The sequence below is a fragment of the Ostrinia furnacalis genome, unplaced genomic scaffold, assembly GCF_004193835.3.
Source record: "Ostrinia furnacalis isolate ACB-3 unplaced genomic scaffold, ASM419383v2 OfSCF0457, whole genome shotgun sequence".
In the NCBI taxonomy this organism is placed as follows: Eukaryota; Metazoa; Arthropoda; class Insecta; order Lepidoptera; family Crambidae; genus Ostrinia; species Ostrinia furnacalis.
Genome location: NW_021130696.1, coordinates 145,149 through 163,440, shown reverse-complemented (window position 1 = coordinate 163,440; position 18,292 = coordinate 145,149). Strand labels below are relative to the sequence as shown.

General features: G+C 43.7%; 1 protein-coding gene across 1 annotated transcript in view; it reads left to right on the top strand.

Moving 5' to 3' along the window:
- Nucleotides 1–18,292, top strand: part of LOC114365785 (protein enabled-like) — a 46,544-nt gene that overhangs the window by 16,260 nt on the left and 11,992 nt on the right. The window contains exons 4-13 of the mRNA XM_028322457.1: nucleotides 1,282–1,400; nucleotides 5,429–5,552; nucleotides 6,412–6,471; nucleotides 7,124–7,245; nucleotides 11,797–11,893; nucleotides 12,235–12,285; nucleotides 12,539–12,636; nucleotides 14,189–14,285; nucleotides 14,558–14,608; nucleotides 15,090–15,269. Of these exons, the coding sequence (XP_028178258.1) occupies nucleotides 1,282–1,400; nucleotides 5,429–5,552; nucleotides 6,412–6,471; nucleotides 7,124–7,245; nucleotides 11,797–11,893; nucleotides 12,235–12,285; nucleotides 12,539–12,636; nucleotides 14,189–14,285; nucleotides 14,558–14,608; nucleotides 15,090–15,269 (999 nt within the window). The remainder of the gene's footprint in view (nucleotides 1–1,281; nucleotides 1,401–5,428; nucleotides 5,553–6,411; nucleotides 6,472–7,123; nucleotides 7,246–11,796; nucleotides 11,894–12,234; nucleotides 12,286–12,538; nucleotides 12,637–14,188; nucleotides 14,286–14,557; nucleotides 14,609–15,089; nucleotides 15,270–18,292) is intronic.

Genomic DNA, 18,292 nt, shown 5'->3' with positions numbered 1-18,292 from the left:
TGGTTGAACTTGACAACAACTTGAAGCACTGGATCTATGGACTTTTGGGTCATGGTAAGGGCGGGCGGGACAGTCTGGCTCAGGAAGGGGGCAGTCTGGCTCAGGAAAGGGCGGGATAGTCTGACTCTGGAAAGGGGCAGCCTGGCTCAGGAAAAGACTTTTAGGCCGAATTTTTCGCTCTTAGACACATAAGAATGAAACATTAGGTAGGCTCATAGCTGGATCCCCTTGGCAGGGCTACTCCGTAACTCTATTCACGTAGTTTCGGGTCTATCTGTCACTGTCGCTCATGCTGGCATCTCGCTTTGGGTGAGCGAGATGGCAACATTCGAAACGTCGGCTAACGTTTTGGGAGTAATCCCGCTGAGCTCTCAAGTGCATTACCTGTTCTTTTGTATGCCGAGTTTTGTGACAGGAATAAGATTGAATTTTGCTATTCAGATCACTTTTCCAGGTGCTAATCATCATTTTATCAAATTCCAGGTGGTGATAAACTGCGGCATCGTCCGCGGTCTCAAGTACAACCAGGCGACGGCGACGTTCCACCAGTGGCGGGACGCGAGGCATGTGTACGGACTGAACTTCTCGTGTCGCGAGGACGCAGACAGTTTCGCGCGAGCCATGATGCACACGCTGGAGGTAACGCCCTTGTTTTTACGCAGAAAAATTGTTTATTTCGGGGCCTGTGAGGCAGCAAAGTTTCGCGGTCTCAAGTACAACCAGGCGACGGCGACGTCCCACCAGTGGCGGGACGCGAGGCACCTTGATTTTTACGCCAGAAAATAGTTTATCCCTGGTCTTTACCCGAGGCCGGTGAGGCAGCAGTTCCGCGGTCTCAAGTACAACCAGGCGACGGCGACGTTCCACCAGTGGCGGGACGCGAGGCATGTGTACGGACTGAACTTCTCGTGTCGCGAGGACGCCGACAGTTTCGCGCGAGCCATGATGCACACGCTGGAGGTAATATCCTCGTTTTTTCACTGGAAAATAGTTTGTTCCGGGACCTGTGAGGCAGCAAAGTTTCGCGGTCTCAAGACAACCTGGCGACGGCGACGTCCCACCAGTGGCGGGACGCGAGGCACCTTGTTTTTACGCCGGAAAATAGTTTATTCCTGGTCTTTACCCGAGGCCGGTGAGGCAGCAGTTAAGTGGTTTTAAGTACAACCAGACATCGCCCCGTGTGCCAACCCATGCTACGCCGCCACTAACAGGAGTTGCAATAGTGGGAACGAGTGGAAATAGTCCCGTATACTCATCATGTATTGTTTTGCTCTCTTCCAGATCCTAGCCAACAAACCGAGCGGCAATTCCGCGCCGCCGCCGCCTCAGCCGCCGAACCCTCCCGTGCCTTACAACGGGCACAACAATGCGCACTCCTACGACGAGGACATGGGGTATAGGTAACTAGAGATTAGTAAACATTTAGGGCCTATGTACATCACTTTCTTTTGAGATGCTGTCGACGCGTCTTATCGCTCTTAGGCCGGCAATACAGCTCGAGCAGTTAGTCAGTGATTAACATACACGGACCGCTCCTGCAGTCAAGAGTCAAAAGCTTGAAGCTGCCAGCGATAACTGCTCGAGCAGTTGGTAATAACTGCTCAACAAATCACAAGCGCGCGCGCCGTGGAATGAAGAAAGTGGGCGGAGGTAACTGCGCGAGAGCTGTCGACAACTCGAGCAGTCAGTGTATGGCTGGCGACTGCTTGACCGCACGATGAAAATTCACCGAGCTGTCGACCGCCCGAATCAGTTGCAACTGCTCGAGCGGTTCGTGTATGTGCGTCCATAGAACTCTGCAGTTCACTGTGCAGTCGCAGCTTGAAGCTGTCGACCCTGACTGCTTCAAGCGGTCCGTGTATTGCCGGCCTTAGGCCCGGTTTCCACCAAAGCAGAGCGGAGGAGCGGGCAGAGAAGTGCAAGTGCAAGCGCATCGAGAGTGTCTAAAAGACTTAGTGTGCATGGACCCTTCCCTACACACCATACATTACCTATTTGTATGTCAAAATACATTTGTGAAGAAGCTTCTGGATGGCCTTTGGATCATTTCGTAGCCAAACCTAGCAGGATCAATCATTATGTGTTTTTTAAGTAATCATCGCACCTGGTGTTAAGTGAGATGCAGTCTAGGATGGTACAAATCTGCCCTGTAAGTAGCTGCTGCCTATTCACTCTCGCCTTGAAAATCCTGGAGGAAAGGCTTTTATCCAGCAATGGACGTCTTTGCGCGAAGCCACAACAAGGGCTCTCGCGGAAGACCAGTTTCTTGACATGCCCTTACGAGCATGTCAGGATAAATGCTGAGCGGGCTATTGACACAGTAGCCCACTATTTTCTATATTCGTTTTTTGTTGTTATCGTTTATAATTTGTGCTTACTGTGTTCAATAAAGTCTATTTCTTTCTTTCTTTCTTTCTTTTGAGATAACGACAAACGCAGATGGCGTTCCTCGTTAGATTTTCTTCATATCTAGGAAAAGCGATGACAATTTTGTGTAATCATAGACCCTCTATTTCCAAAGTCTGCTATAGTCTGGTCCGGGAGCACGTAGAATTTTGTCCAATGACCCCAAGCTACCCATCCTTATCGCTCGCGCGTAATTATATTGCTGTCGCGACTGTGAGACGGGCGCCCGCAGTGAGTGTGCAATTTAAAGTAAANCGCAACTATGCGAGAGCAAATCGCGCTAATAATTTCCCTGCAACTTCACGGCGGATATTTACAGAAACTGAATTATTTAAGGATTGTTTGCTGTAAACTTTTGACTTGACAAGAAAAAGTCGCATGGTGTGAGATCTGGTGACCGAGGCGGCTAGAAAAAATAGTCCTCAGTGTCTCCATCGAGGTACTCTCAGTGGGTGGTGAGACACCTTCTTGCTGAAATAGTAGTTGGCCGGGATGCAGTTGCAGTTGTGGTATCAGACATTCGTCGATCATTCGACAATACATTTCAAATACTTATTGCTCAACTGCGAACGCTCTGTAGGCTCCCGGCCAGTGACTCATGGCGTATTTCAAATCCGCATTAGACTCTATTTTGAAACAATTAAATTTAATNAAAGCGCCGCCATCATCTTTGCTCGCAATAGCAAATTCCCTCCCACGCCCAAATCGATCACTATGTTCGATCGTCCCATTCCATGGACAAAGAAGGTTAAGTATCTCGGCGTCACTCTTGACAAAGGGTTAACCTTCCGCGAACATGTGAAAACCGTTCGCGACCGAGCGTCCTTCGCTCTAGGTCGCCTCCATTGTCTTCTAAACAGTCGTAGTAAATTGTCGCTTAGAAATAAGTTGAGAATTTACACGACTTGCATTCGTCCCATTTTCACGTATGCAGGCCCAGTGTTTGCACACATCGCCCCCTCCCACATCCATAGGTTACAAGTCCTCCAGAATAGGTTCATGCGNCCACCAGTGGCGGGACGCGAGGCACCTTGTTTTTACGCCGGAGAATAGTTTATTCCTGATCTTTGCCGGTGGCCTGTGAGGCAACAGTTCCGCGGTCTCAAGTACAACCAGGCGACGGCGACGTCCCACCAGTGGCGGGACGCGAGGCACCTTGTTTTTACGCCGGAAAATAGTTTATTCGTGGTCTTTGCCCGGGGCCTGTGAGGCAGAAAAGTTCCGTGGTCTCAAGACAACCAGGCGACGGCGACGTTCCACCAGTGGCGGGACGCGAGGCATGTGTACGGACTGAACTTCTCGTGTCGCGAGGACGCAGACAGTTTCGCGCGAGCCATGATGCACACGCTGGAGGTAATATCCTCGTTTTTGCACCGGAAAATAGTTTGTTCCGGGGCCTGTGAGGCAGCAAAGTTTCGCGGTCTCAAGTACAACCAAGCGAAGGCAAGTGGCGACCTTCCACCAGTGGCGGGACGAAAGGCAACTTGTTTTTACGCTGGAAAATAGTTTATTCCTGGTCTTTACCCGAGGCCGGTGAGGCAGCAGTTCCGTGGTTTTAAGTACAACCAGGCATCGCCCCGTGTGCCAACCCATGCTACGCCGCCACTGACAGGAGTTGCAGTAGTGGGAACGAGTGGAAATAGTCCCGTATACTCATCGTGTAATGTTCTGTTCTCTTCCAGATCCTAGCGAACAAACCGAGCGGCAATTCCGCGCCGCCGCCGCCTCAGCCGCCAAACCCTCCCGTGCCGTACAATGGGCACAACAACGCGCACTCCTACGACGAGGACATGGGGTATAGGTAACTAGAGATTAGTAAACATTTAGGGCCTATGTACATCACTTTCTTTTGAGATGCTGTCGACGCGTCTTATCGCTCTTAGGCCGGCAATACAGCTCGAGCAGTTAGTCAGTGATTAACATACACGGACCGCTCCTGCAGTCAAGAGTCAACAGCTCGAAGCTGCCAGTGATAACTGCTCAACAAATCACAAGCGCGCGCGAAGTGGAATGAAGAAAGTGGGCGGAGGTAACTGCGCGAGAGCTGTCGACAGCTCGAGCAGTCAGTGTATGGCTGGCGACTGCTTGACCGCACGATGAAAATTCACCGAGCTGTCGACCGCCCGAATCAGTTGCAACTGCTCGAGCGGTTCGTGTATGTGCGTCCATAGAACTCTGCAGTTCACTGTGCAGTCGCAGCTTGAAGCTGTCGACCCTGACTGCTTCAAGCGGTCCGTGTATTGCCGGGCTTAGGCCAGGTTTTCACCAAAGCAAAGCAGAGCAGAGAAGTGCAAGCGCATCGAGAGTGTCTAAAAGATTTTGTGTGCATGGACCCTTCCCTACACACCATAAATTACCTATTTGTATGTCAAAATACATTTGTGAAGAAGCTTCTGGATGGCCTTTGGATCATTTCGTAGCCAAACCTAGCAGGATCAATCATTATGTGTTTTTTTAAGATCGCACCTGGTGTTAAGTGAGATGCAGCCTAGGATGGTACAAATCTGCCCTGTAAGTAGCTGCTGCCTATTCACTCTCGCCTTGAAAATCCTGGAGGAGAGGCTTTTATCCAGCAATGGACGTCTTTTGAGATACCGAAAAACGCACATGTCGTTCCTCGTTAGATTTTCTTCATATCTAGGAAAAGCGATGACAATTTCGTGTAATAATAATTTAATTTTAATTTAATTTAATAATTTGTGTAATTTTTTGACTATATATAATTTTATTGTAATCAATGTGGTGACTAAACATGTAAGCGCTTTGGGTTTTCTGTAAGCTTATTATGTTGCTCATTAAATAAATAAATAAATAAATAAATAATCATAGACCCTCTATTTCCAAAGTCTGCTATAGTCTGGTCCGGGAGCACGTAGAATTTTGTCCAATGACCCCAAGCTACCCATCCTTATCGCTCGCGCGTAATTATATTGCTGTCGCGACTGTGAGACGGGCGCCCGCAGTGAGTGTGCAATTTCTCTTCAGTCTTCACATGTTTTGACCAGACGTGTTTTCCTTCCAGAACGATGACGCGAGAAGACGCGGCCATATTGCAGCAACCCCAATACCACGCCCCTCATAACGCGCAGCCGCAGTACCACGCTGCGCCCAGTCAATACCATGCGCCACACCACCATCCCACGCAGGTGAGAATATGACGCTAACGCGACGCGACTGTAGCGTGACTGTGACGCGACTCTAACGCGACTGCGACGCGACAGCTACATGAATCTAATTCGGCGTGACGCTAATGCCACGTGACTTCACCACGGCGCAAAAGAATTCTGAATTCCACGCAGGTGACAACATTTTTGGAATAGACTGGACTAGCAGCCGTCTCTTTTAATCTGTAGCATCATCTTTTTCTATAAAGCCTTCCTGATCACATGATGTCATGATACGTGACTGAAACGCAAGGTCAAAAAAATCACTTAAGCTTTTTCAAGCTTCCATACCTTGGAAGCTTGAATTAGCTTACGTAATTTTTTTGTGAAGAAAAGTTCAGCTCTGAAGTGAATAATGTCATAAAGGCTACGTTTTAACTAAATATATTTTGCCCTAACATTCTTCATTGTATAAAACCCCATTCGTAATTCACTATGCTGTATTCACAAGTTTTTATTCTGATAGCTAGATTATTATTACCTAATTTCTGAGCTAGAATGAACAACTTTAACAAATATACAGTCAATAATCATTTTTACCAGTCTAGCTAGTTCAGAAATTAGTAATAGCAGTCTAGATATTTTCATATCACTACCATTTCTCTTTGCCTAATGGCGCAGTTACACTATGCGCGAACTTGATCGAATCAGATAGTGTAAACACTCAATTTATTTCGTTTCACCGCGCGTCGCCCATACTTCCGTGCGCGTGTTCGATCAACTTCGCATAGTGTAACTGCGCCATTACGAACTGCCTACTAAATCTATCCCCAAAGGTCAGCTTAGGCTGGTCGCTTGTACATATCACATACATTTAACATAAACCATTCTAAATAAATAGGAACGACCGGCGCAGTACCACGCGGCACCCAGTCAGTACCACGCGCCGCCCCATCAGCAGGTTAGTGCTTATGTCGTTGGCGATAGGGCTCATTTTCCTTTGTCACGCTTGTTAGTAATGCTGTAGACATAGTCTGTATGTACACGACTGTTGTAAAATAAGTTCTAAAAAAAAGTAGGTGATTGCATTTTGTAACAAAATACGGATTAAATTACTTTCGCATTGGTTTCTAATCTTTTTTGTCTTAATATTTGTCTTTCTCTTCTTTTATTTATTAATGCTTTATTTTGTATTTTTGGGCACATGTCTTAAAACTGTTGTTATTGATGGCAGTGTTTGTATATTTTGATTTCTCGTAAATTTCGTGTTTGTGAGATACTTTTTTTTAACTTGCACTATGAGTATAAGCAAAGTTGTAATAATTGTAATTTTGACAAAAATCTACTTAAGCGGGTTTAAAATTACTACGACTATGATAAGATTACCATGCTAGAACAAGTCCTGTTTATTGTTATATTTTTGTTTTTATACCTATCTAACAAGGTATATTCAATACATTACACATTGCAGTCAAAGACATTCGGTTTTTGTTAGAAAACGATTCAGTTTCTATCCACGCGTTTTTCACTAATCCATTTGTATGATGAACAAATAAATTGTTGGGAAGTTGTGTATGAACCAGTGATGTGACATCAATATAACTATTCTCCAGCAAGCGCCGGCGAACCCGGCGGGAGCCCCGGCGCCGCCGCCGCCGCCGCACGGCGTGCACCACACGCTGCCGCACCAGCCCAGCCAGCCCGCGCCCACGCCCACGCATCATCGCACCAACAGGTGAGCGACTTGGGGTTACCGACTATTAAGTCGTACCTCAAGCAATTATCTGAGAACTATTTTGACTCTGCCACGTCCCACCCGAACCCCCTCATTTCCGGGGCGGCGAACTACTCGCCGGACCTCCCCACCCCCCCGCGCAGACGTCGTCCCAGGAACGCCCTCAGCGATCCCGACGACGACATCACCCTAGCCATCGACCAACAGCTCGCGAAAACTAGCACCACTCCACTCCAACCGATATATCTACCGTCCTCTCGAGGACTCGCGCCGCGGTCCCCTTCGACCCGTCCCTTTTTCTCGCGGTATCGGCACGTGCCGGGCCGCTTCTCTCCCCAAACCTACGTTAGGCTACCGTCCCCCAGCAACGCCCTAGGCCGAGGTCCGAGCCCCACTCGGGGGCGCCCTTAGGCTCGTCGCTTAAATTTTGAGGTTGAGAGCCATCTGCGCTCACCTATTGTCCGGTGAAGCTGAAAAAGCCGCTCACGGCTACCAGCATAGTCCGTCCGAAAAAAAAAAAAAAAAAACCCAAAAAGTTAATTCGTCAGCCAGTCCAGTGCAGTCCAGTTCAAATCGGAATAAGTGCGAGTCGAGCTAAGCTCCTCCTAAACGCGACGCGGTTGCCCTTTTCGAACGGGCAAAGTGTAGTGTAGTTCTAGACTTAAGGACAGGACCTACATAGTGTTAAGTGAAGATTTGTGAATTTGTGAAGTGATTAAAGAAGCTATACAGTCCATTGCGTTTTTATTTATCAAGAACTATCGATGAACGGTTGGCGGTTCGAGCTCCGCCGATCAGACCCAGTGCACGCACCGACACACCGAGCGGCTACTTCAGATCCCAACAGTGGGCGGTCGTGCACAACAGGTATAATATTATGTACAAGGAAAGGTGGGCTGATGACATATGGAGAACAGCGGGCAAAAGCTGGCTTGATCTAGCCCACGTCAGGCAAAAGTGGAGCAAGATGGAGGAGGCTTTTGCCCATACAGGGTGCCACAACAACTAGCAAAATACAAATATGCTGTTGAAAAAGGATTTCGCTGAGGAATACAAAACATGGCACTGCTCAAGCAGAGCGCTAGTGGGTAGAATTAAAAGCAGCATTCGACGAATTGAGGTCAAGTAGGTCTGTGGAGCAGTGGAAATAGTAGTTTTCATAAAGAATTTACATTACAAAAAGGTACATCAAATAAATTTGCACTCCAGTTATAGCTATGTGCCAAATCAAAGCAGTAAAGGTACTACTAATCACTGTTTTATATTTTAGTGCTGGAGGGATTAAAAACGCAAAGCCAGAGCAGAAGGCGGTGCTCTCAACAAAGCCACCAATGCAACTGGGAATTCTGTCCCTATCCCAGAGCTATCTGAAAACTCCAGTTTGATACTCCAAACTATTGGTAAAGAGATGGCGATGGGTGTTGGACTTTCTGAATCGCCTATTGGATTAATTCAAAACATATCTACTTTGAATATGAGTCATCAGACTAAATGAATTAACTAGGTAGGTATCTATTGGAAATGTTGTAACATAAAAAATCAGTTTCATCGTAGACTGCGGGAACTCAACTTTCACTACCCATTCCATCTAGTAGCGCCTCATCATATCCACATGTCCCCATTTTACCATATCTTTCACTGTATTATTCCGCNTGCCAAAGATTAAGAAGAAAGGAAAAAAAAAACAAAAAAACAAAAAAAAAAGTAAAAAGTGTCCGATTTCTCTTCAGTCTTCACATATTTTGACCAGACGTGTTTTCCTTCCAGAACGATGACGCGAGAAGACGCGGCCATATTGCAGCAACCCCAATACCACGCGCCGCATAACGCGCAGCCTCAGTACCACGCAGCGCCCAGTCAATACCATGCGCCACACCACCATCCTACGCAGGTAAGCATATGACGCTACCGTGACGCGACTGTAGCGTGACTGCAACGCGACTCTAACGCGACTGCGACGCGACAGCTACATGAATCTTAAGTCGACGCGATGCTAATGCCACGTGTCTTAACCACGGCGTAAAAGAATTCTGAATTCCACGCAGGTGACAACATTTTTGGAATAGACTGGACTAGCGGCCGTCTCTTTTAATCTGTAGCATCATCTATTTCTATAAAGCCTTCCTGATCACATGATGTCATGATACGTGACTGAAACGCAAGGTCAAAAAAATCACTTAAGCTTTTTCAAGCTTCCATACCTTGGAAGCTTGAATTAGCTTACGTAATTTTTTTGTGAAGAAAAGTTCAGCTCTGAAGTGAATAATGTCATAAAGGCTACGTTTTAACTAAATATATTTTGCCCTAACATTCTTCATTGTATAAAACCCCATTCGTAATTCACTATGCTGTATTCACAAGTTTTTATTCTGATCTAGATTATTATTACCTAATTTCTGAGCTAGAATGAACAACTTTAACAAATATACAGTCAATAATCATTTTTACCAGTCTAGCTAGTTCAGAAATTAGTAATAGCAATCTAGATATTTTCATATCACTACCATTTCTCTTTGCCTAATGGCGCAGTTACACTATGCGCGAACTTGATCGAATCAGATAGTGTAAACACTCAATTTATTTCGTTTCACCGCGCGTCGCCCATACTTCCGTGCGCGTGTTCGATCAACTTCGCATAGTGTAACTGCGCCATTACGAACTGCCTACTAAATCTATCCCCAAAGGTCAGCTTAGGCTGGTCGCTTGTACATATCACATACATTTAACATAAACCATTCTAAATAAATAGGAACGACCGGCGCAGTACCACGCGGCACCCAGTCAGTACCACGCGCCGCCTCATCAGCAGGTCAGTGCTTATGTCGTTGGCGATAGGGTTCATTTTCCTGTCACGCTTGGTAGTAATGCTGTAGATAGTCTGTATGTACACGACTGTTGTAAAATAAGTTCTAAATGGCTCTAAAAGCAAAAAAGTAGGTTTTGTAAAAATAAGGATTGAATATTTTTTTTCATTCTTTTGACGTTGGTTCTTTTATCTTCACTTTTGTGGTTTTTTTTTTCAGTTAATTTTGTGTTGTGAATAGATTTTAATCTTTCTTTTTTTTCAGTGCTCACGTATTTTTGATTGAGCACATGTACTCAGATTGTTGTTATTAAGGACAGTGTTTGTAGTAGGTATATTGATTTCTCGTAAATACCGAGTCTGTGAGATACTTTTGTTTTAATCTATTGCACTATTATCAAAGTTGTAATTGTAATTTTCACAAAAATCTACCTAAACGGGTTTGACGCAGACCATCTCATTCGCATTTCGTCACGATGGTCATACTTTCAACCTACAAGTTAAACTATTTTTTCCAAAATAACTTTAACTTTGTCGGAGTGTAACCATTTTGCGAATGGGACAAAATGCGAATGGGACCAAATTCGAGTGGGAAACATCAGGCTTCAAACTTAATATACAAGTACACAAGATTGTTAATTACTACCACTAGAATAAGATTTTAGATTATCATGCTCAAGCCCGGTCGCCTAGCACTTCCTTATCGCTCTGCTGCCGCGAGTCGCACAGTCGCGACAGCAATATAATTACGCGCGAGCGATAAGGATGGGCTGCTTGGGGTCATTGGACTAAATTCTACGTGCTCGGCGACCGGACTTTTAGTATAAAGTCGGATAGAATTTCAAAGTTGTCCAGCTTTAATTTCTTAAAAGTTTCTATTGTATCTGGAATATTATTAACCCATTTGTATGAACCAGTGATGTGACATCAATTATATTCTCCAGCAAGCGCCGGCGGGTCCGGCGACAGCGCCGGCGCCGCCGCCGCCGCCGCACGGCGTGCACCACACGCTGCCGCACCAGCCCAGCCAGCCCACGCCCACGCCCACGCATCATCGCACCAACAGGTGAGCCCAGACCCCAGGAAAATGCTTCTGAGTCACTAAACATGAGTAATAAAGAAGTACTAGCAAGCTCGCATCTACCCCCACGCATCTCCGCACTAATAGGTAAGCCCAAACCCCACGAAAATGTAGAGATTGCAAAACGATACTCATTTAGTCACCTACCGGGCCCGGGAATTCCTCCGGGCACGCGCCTGTGTCTATACTAGCAAGCCCACGCACCACCGCACCAACACAGGTGAGCTTGAACACCAAGAAAATGTTTCTGAGTAACTAAGTCCTTATGCGAGAAGCACGCGCTTGTGTCAGTTGACTGAGACCTACCAAGGATAAGGATAAGAAAGGTGGAGGAAGTAAATCCCCTCTTGTGCGTATTCTAGCAGATATAAAATTAGGCATTTTATCCATCCATAAAATTAAAGTAGAACTTAAAATTTTACAAACGTCAATTTAAAGCTTTTTATTTAAAATTTGAATTACAGTTACAGCAGTCATCCAAATATTTTTTTTATGTGGAAAAAATGCATAAAACTGTAACCGCCGCTGTGGTCATGGCGACGGGTTATATGGGGCTCTCCCTGCTAGAAGGCCTACCCACTAAAATAACCATGAATGTCCATCTCTCTGAGATCCAAATCTATTGAAACTCAATTCGCAGTACTAACAGTAGTGATGTGTGTTGCAGCGCGCCGATGCCGCCGAACATGACTCTAGCGCCGGCGGCGCCGCCCGTCCCGCCGCACCAGAACCTGGCGCACGCGCCGCCCGCGCCGCTTAACAACGTGAGTACATGTTTACAGTTCACGAGGCTTACGCTGAGCTTTGCATTTATGTGATCACCAAAAGTAGAGACCGACAAAACACTTAAAAATCGCAAAAAAGAAAAATTTATCACAAAAAATAAGCATTAAACAGTACAAGAGGGGAAGTGTGTCAAATGCGTGGCAGATTTGATGGCCTTGGACCGATTGCTAAAAAGCGGTGTTATAAAATATAATACCTACCTACACTATCCATTATAATGCAAAGCTCAGCTTAGATATCACAGTTCTGTGAAAACATAGGACACAGAATACCATGGTTTTATTAAATAAAGATAAATGAATTCTTTAATTTTTTTCAGGGGCCTGTTGCACCGCCAACACCACCCGCCGCGCCTCAACCGCCACCTATGGTAAGTTGCATTAAAATTTGTAATAAATATAGCTTCAATACTAATCACGTTTGCGATCATTGGAATGGTTCTTGACATTTTTTTTATAATTGTCCAAGCACTGATACACATTAATAAGACGGCGCTACTATACTGGATTATTAGTTCCGATTTTTTTCCACTTTTCAGAATTGTTCGACTTCGCTATGCTATCCCAAATAAAGAAAATAAATATGAATAACCACTGAGGTTTGTAATCTTCACAATCTTACAGCAGCAACCAGCCGCCGCGCCTCCCGCGCCGCCGCCGCCGCCCGGCGCGGTCGTGTCACCGCCGCCGCCGCCGCCGCCGCCCGCGCCGCCCGCGCCGCCGCCNAAAAAAAAAAAAAAAAACGTGGGCTACCTTTATCATCATTCCAACCATAATAAATAAATAAATAAATATCCTTAGACATTCTAAACTGCGCTTTTAGTCCCAAACTAAGCAAAGCTTGTAATATGAGTACTAGACAACGGATATAAACATACTTAAATACTTTTTTTTTTCTAATACATACTTATTATACTTAGAAAACACCCAGTCCAATACAAACAAATATGTTCATGCACACAAATGTTTGTACTGTGCGGGAATCGAACCCGCTACCTCCGGAATAGTAGTCCGTTTCGAACCACTACACCAAACGGCCGATTCCAGCCATAGGATGTCTACTGCTGAACATAGGCCTCTTCCAATGACTTCCACATCGCACGATTGGTAGCGGCCTGCATCCAGGAAAATGCTTCTGAGTAACTAATGCCCGTTTTCACCATCGAACCCTAATTTTTAAGTGACTCCTATGTAAACAAAATTTCCGTTATTTGTTACCATAGGGGGTCACTTATAAATTAGGTATTGATGGTGAAAACGGGCATAAGTCCTCATGCGAGAGGCACGCGCCTGTTGCTTTTAACAGGTAACCAGCAGCGGCGCGCCCCCAAAATTTTGCGTGAGATTTTTTAAGTCGTATTGGGTTCACGCTCCAGCTCTAGCTCATCCAGCTCCGAAGCCCGAAATCTTTCAGCTCGAGCTGGAAAATCGTTCACTGAACGTTTCCGAGTACGTCTCCAGCATCAGAAGTTGCTATCTCTCTCATCTCACACAAAGACCATACAGGGTGGAATTTTGTAATGTCACCTGGAGGGAAAGTACTCTTAATACTGTAGATAGAAAATTTTACTCAAAGGAAACATTCCTTAATTTGGGAAAAGAAATAGAACTGCATTCAAAGATTTCTAAAAATTTGCTTGCCACACCCGGGAAACGAACCAACTAAAATTTGTTAAAAATTACACCCTGTATTTTTATTGCATCGATCGTTAGGGTTTAAGTATAAGGATGAAATCTCACTAACAAACTTGATAAATCAAATTTTCCGTCTACAGTATTAAAAGTTCCATCCTGTATTATGACCTATAGACACGAAACTACGTGAACAGTGTTTCGGCGTTGCCCCCATCCGTACTCACGTAGTGTTGTGTTGCAGCGCGCCGATGCCGCCGAACATGTCTCTGCCGCTATTGCTATAGTTGTATTTGACTACAATCCCAGAATAGGCTAGTTTCCTTTTTCGTCCGTCAATATTTACGTTACGAAGCTAAGATGCGTTGAAGTTCCGCGTGTCGTCGTAAAGTGCTACACTTTTAAGCACGCCTTGGCGTCACGGGCCTGTTCTTTTGAAATTTGGGGCTCTGTATCTCTTTAAATTTTCATTAGTTTGAAAAAGTGAAAAATACGTGTCGAGTATTTTTTGATAAGTTACTTAATCGACGGACTAATTCTAACTCTTATTTTTACCGAGGAAACATCCCTATTATGGGACCCTATCGCCATAGGCTTAATATCCAGTTAGTCCCGTACTAACAGTAGTGATGTGTGTTGCAGCGCGCCGATGCCGCCGAACATGACCCTAGCGCCGGCGGCGCCGCCCGTCCCGCCGCACCAGAACCTGGCGCACGCGCCGCCCGCGCCGCTTAACAACGTGAGTACATGTTTACAGTTCACGAGGCTTACGCTGGGCTTTGAATTTATGTGATCACCAAAACACTTAAAAATCGCAAAAAAATAACAATTATCACAAAAAATAAGCATTCAGTACAAGAGCGTAATTATAAAATATCACATCTACCTACACCTACACTATCCATTATAATGCAAAGCTCAGCTTAGATATCACAGTTCTGTGAAAACATAGGACACAGAATACCATGGTTTTATTAAATAAAGATAAATGACTTCTTTAATTTTTTTCAGGGGCCTGTTGCACCGCCAACGCCACCCGCCGCGCCTCAACCGCCACCTATGGTAAGTTGCATTAAAATTTGTAATAAATATAGCTTCAATACTAATCACGTTTGCGATCATTGGAATTGTTTGAGATTGCGTCTATCATAGTTTAGGTTATGGAAAATGTCAAAAGTCATAGGGTCTGAAATTGCGTAGCTAGATGGCGATGTGCTTCGTTCAATCGCGATATCATTTGATTTTTTCCTGGCTATTTAAGTTAAAACATTAAGGTTCAATATACTTCACTTCACTTGGATCAGTGTTTTATTTTACAACCACGGTCCGAGCTTTTTGGGACACTGTACATTGTTGTGTGGTCCTTCGAGCCGGATGGTTCTTGTCATTTTTTTATAATTGTCCAAGCACTGATACACATTATTAAAAGGGCGCTACTATACTGGATTATTAGTTCCGATTTTTTCCACTTGTCTATGCTATCCCAAATAAAGAAAATAAATATGAATAACCACTGAAGTTTGTAATCTTCACAATCTTACAGCAGCAACCAGCCGCCGCGCCTCCCGCGCCGCCGCCGCCGCCCGGCGCGGTCGTGTCACCGCCGCCGCCGCCGCCGCCGCCCGCGCCGCCCGCGCCGCCGCCGGACCCCGCCGGCCTGCAGCACCAGCTGCAGCAAGCGCGCCTCCGCCGGACCAGCGGCGCCGGGAACACTCCCGCTAAGGTAATGTTGGTCGCGCAACAAAAATTGATGCAAATACCTATCACCACACTGATGTAGTATTTGAATACCATAGTTGAATACTACGGCTAAGAACTCACGGCGCGATTTTCACCCGCGCCCGCGGCTGTTGTGGAATTGCGGTTTTATTTCAGAACTCACGGGAGCGGTTATTTGCGCGGTTATTCGAAGAACTCACGGCGCAATTTTAAATCGCGCCACGTGCTAAAAGTCACTGGAACAAAATGGTCGCCCGCCGATCGGGCGCTTTTCGCGCGGGCGAAAAGCTTCTATGGAAACGTCATACGACACGTCCATAGACATGACACTAGCCATCACAAAAATCAGAAAAAATTGGGTAGGCAGCTTAATAATTCACTAGAAATTGGTAGAAAAGCACGAACATTTAAGTTCAACATTGCATTTAAGGATTAAATTCACCTAAACACGACCAGTCGGATGAATCTCTTGACTCGCCAAAAAGGCCTAAAAAGGACATTGCCTCGACAATTTCCTCAAATATTAAGCATCTGAATTACTTTTTAAATCGGAAAAAAGCTATTAACGTAACTGTGAGTCAGATCTAGAGAAAGGATGATGGGCACTTTTCTATGGAATCTGGGCGTAAAACCAACAGAAATGTAACTACTATTATTTGTTAGGACTTAATATCAGAAATATATTTTCATATAAATAACTACCAAAAACTCCCGGGTTTGCTTGAAAATTGACACAATGTGTAATAGTAATAGGTGCTTCATTGCGCAAACAAAAAATATTATTACTTAATATAACTTATTTACTTACATTTTAAATACATTAAGTTATTTATCCATTATATATGTCCAACAGTTTAGGAGTTGGGCCAACAAATGGTATATTTAAACCATCTTCTACATTATAAGCGTAGGACCATACCTAGGTACCAATTAGAGAAATGACATGAACACAGTCGTTTCAATGAGATTTCTACCAGTTAAGTTGTAGTGTTGTTACATAATCGATCACGGATCGATTATTAATCGATATTGCCAAATAACGATTTATCGATTAACAATTCGATTAATCGATTTTATTGATTACCATCATTACTATCATTTAATTGTTAATTCAATTTCTTATTTTCAGCAATATAATCGATTATTGCAATCGAATAATCGATTAATATTTATTCGGTATATACTTACTAAATCGATAGAATCGATAGAAAGATATGAAATAATACTATCAATATAATCGATAAAAGCAATCTAATTGACCTAATACAATTTTTATTACCCCAATGTGATGTGAAATACTATGGAAACTTATTCAACGACCTCTATCTCCGTATCCCCGCGTATTTCAGGGTTGTTGTCATACTATGAAATGAAGTACTAGTATTAAGCTTTAATTTAGTATACTTTTTGTTTCTGTTGGTTTAACGCCCAATATGCCCATCATCCTTATATTCATGGATTTTTGTGCATTTTAAAACCCATTTTTTTTTTGCTGTCACCGCAACTTTAGGTTTGTGTACGGGTGCGTTGGCAACAGAAAACAAGGACTACTTTGACTTTTACAAACGTCAAAAACATGTCAAACTCCATACAAAAAACACCGGTTATCGTTAAGGTTACAGTTACAGTTAGATGGTGCAACTTAGCCTTAGGTATGCAAATAATGGGGGTGCGCCAAAGTTCACCTAAATTTTCAACTCCGAAAATTGGAAGTCCGAAAATGTTCTTCCTAAAATTTTTCATCCTAACAATCACAATTCCTAACTACTCTATCTCTAATGTTCATAATTCCGAATCATTCAACTTCATAATGTCTTTAGCAATAAACATCTATTACACTTTTATTTGTTCTCCTAGATTTTCTAAACATAACTATATTTTACACTATTATTCAAAGTCATATCTAATAATATCTAGCGAAGCCAGAGTCCCGCTCCAGTCATTAAGTCAAGTTTCAGAAACGAATCGGTCCTATTCATAATTATTGGTTTAGGTTAGGTTAGAACTGTGACCACAACGCCCGAGCCGAGCGAGCGAAGCCAGAGTCCCGCTCCAGTCATTCAGTCAAGTTCCAGAAACGAATCGGTCTATTCATTATTATTGGTTTAGGTTAGGTTAGAACTGTGGCCTTACGTTTTATTCGCGAAGAACGTACTTCTGTACGTAGTATTCATTATTATTCTATGGTATGAGTGAAAATATTATGGTAATGTTTAGGGATAAAAGTGTTATGATAAAAAACAGTAGGAGTTTAAATATATTTACATAAATGATATTATTCATTTCATAAGCAAATCTTGATTCAAATTCTTTGATCCATTTTTCCTAACAAACAAAAATCACCGAACTCATAAAACACGTGTAACTTAAGTGAACGACAAAAGTTCTCGATCGCAGCCTTTGAAGGTCCCATTTTTGGGTTTTTCGCTTATATCTCAGAAACTATCTAAATAAATAACTATGCGTCCTAGCGATATGACTACTGCAACAAAATGAAAACTCATTTAATTTACTACTTTTTTCAGTCAAGTTTTTCGATAAAATATCTTGTATGGTTTTCGAGATAACTGCTCTTCATAGTTTTGTAAGAGTATGCACACACCGTTGATTTTTCGTTGGCCGATAGTTTAGTCGGGAAGTTGATCAGTATGGGCATGTATGGGAGTGCGCACACTACGCCGATTCGATTTGGCCGATTCTTTATACAAATTAAAATCGGGCACAACTATCGGCCAACTAAAAATCAACGGTGTGCGCCTAGTCTAAAACTTAAACATTTTTGCCTTATATTTTCAAATAATTATGTGGAAATAGTTGCCATAATTTACAATTAGATGATAATTTTAGGTACCTACTTTTTGATGACGAAAGAATATAGGGCGAGTTATCAATTCTGCTTAAATAGAATAGCATAATGTAAGAACATTAGTATTTCATATTGAAATGGAGTTTAAATTTTTGTGATCATTTACTATTTTTGTCGGTAAAAAGTATTTGTTTGACTTAATATTATTATTATCATCTTTC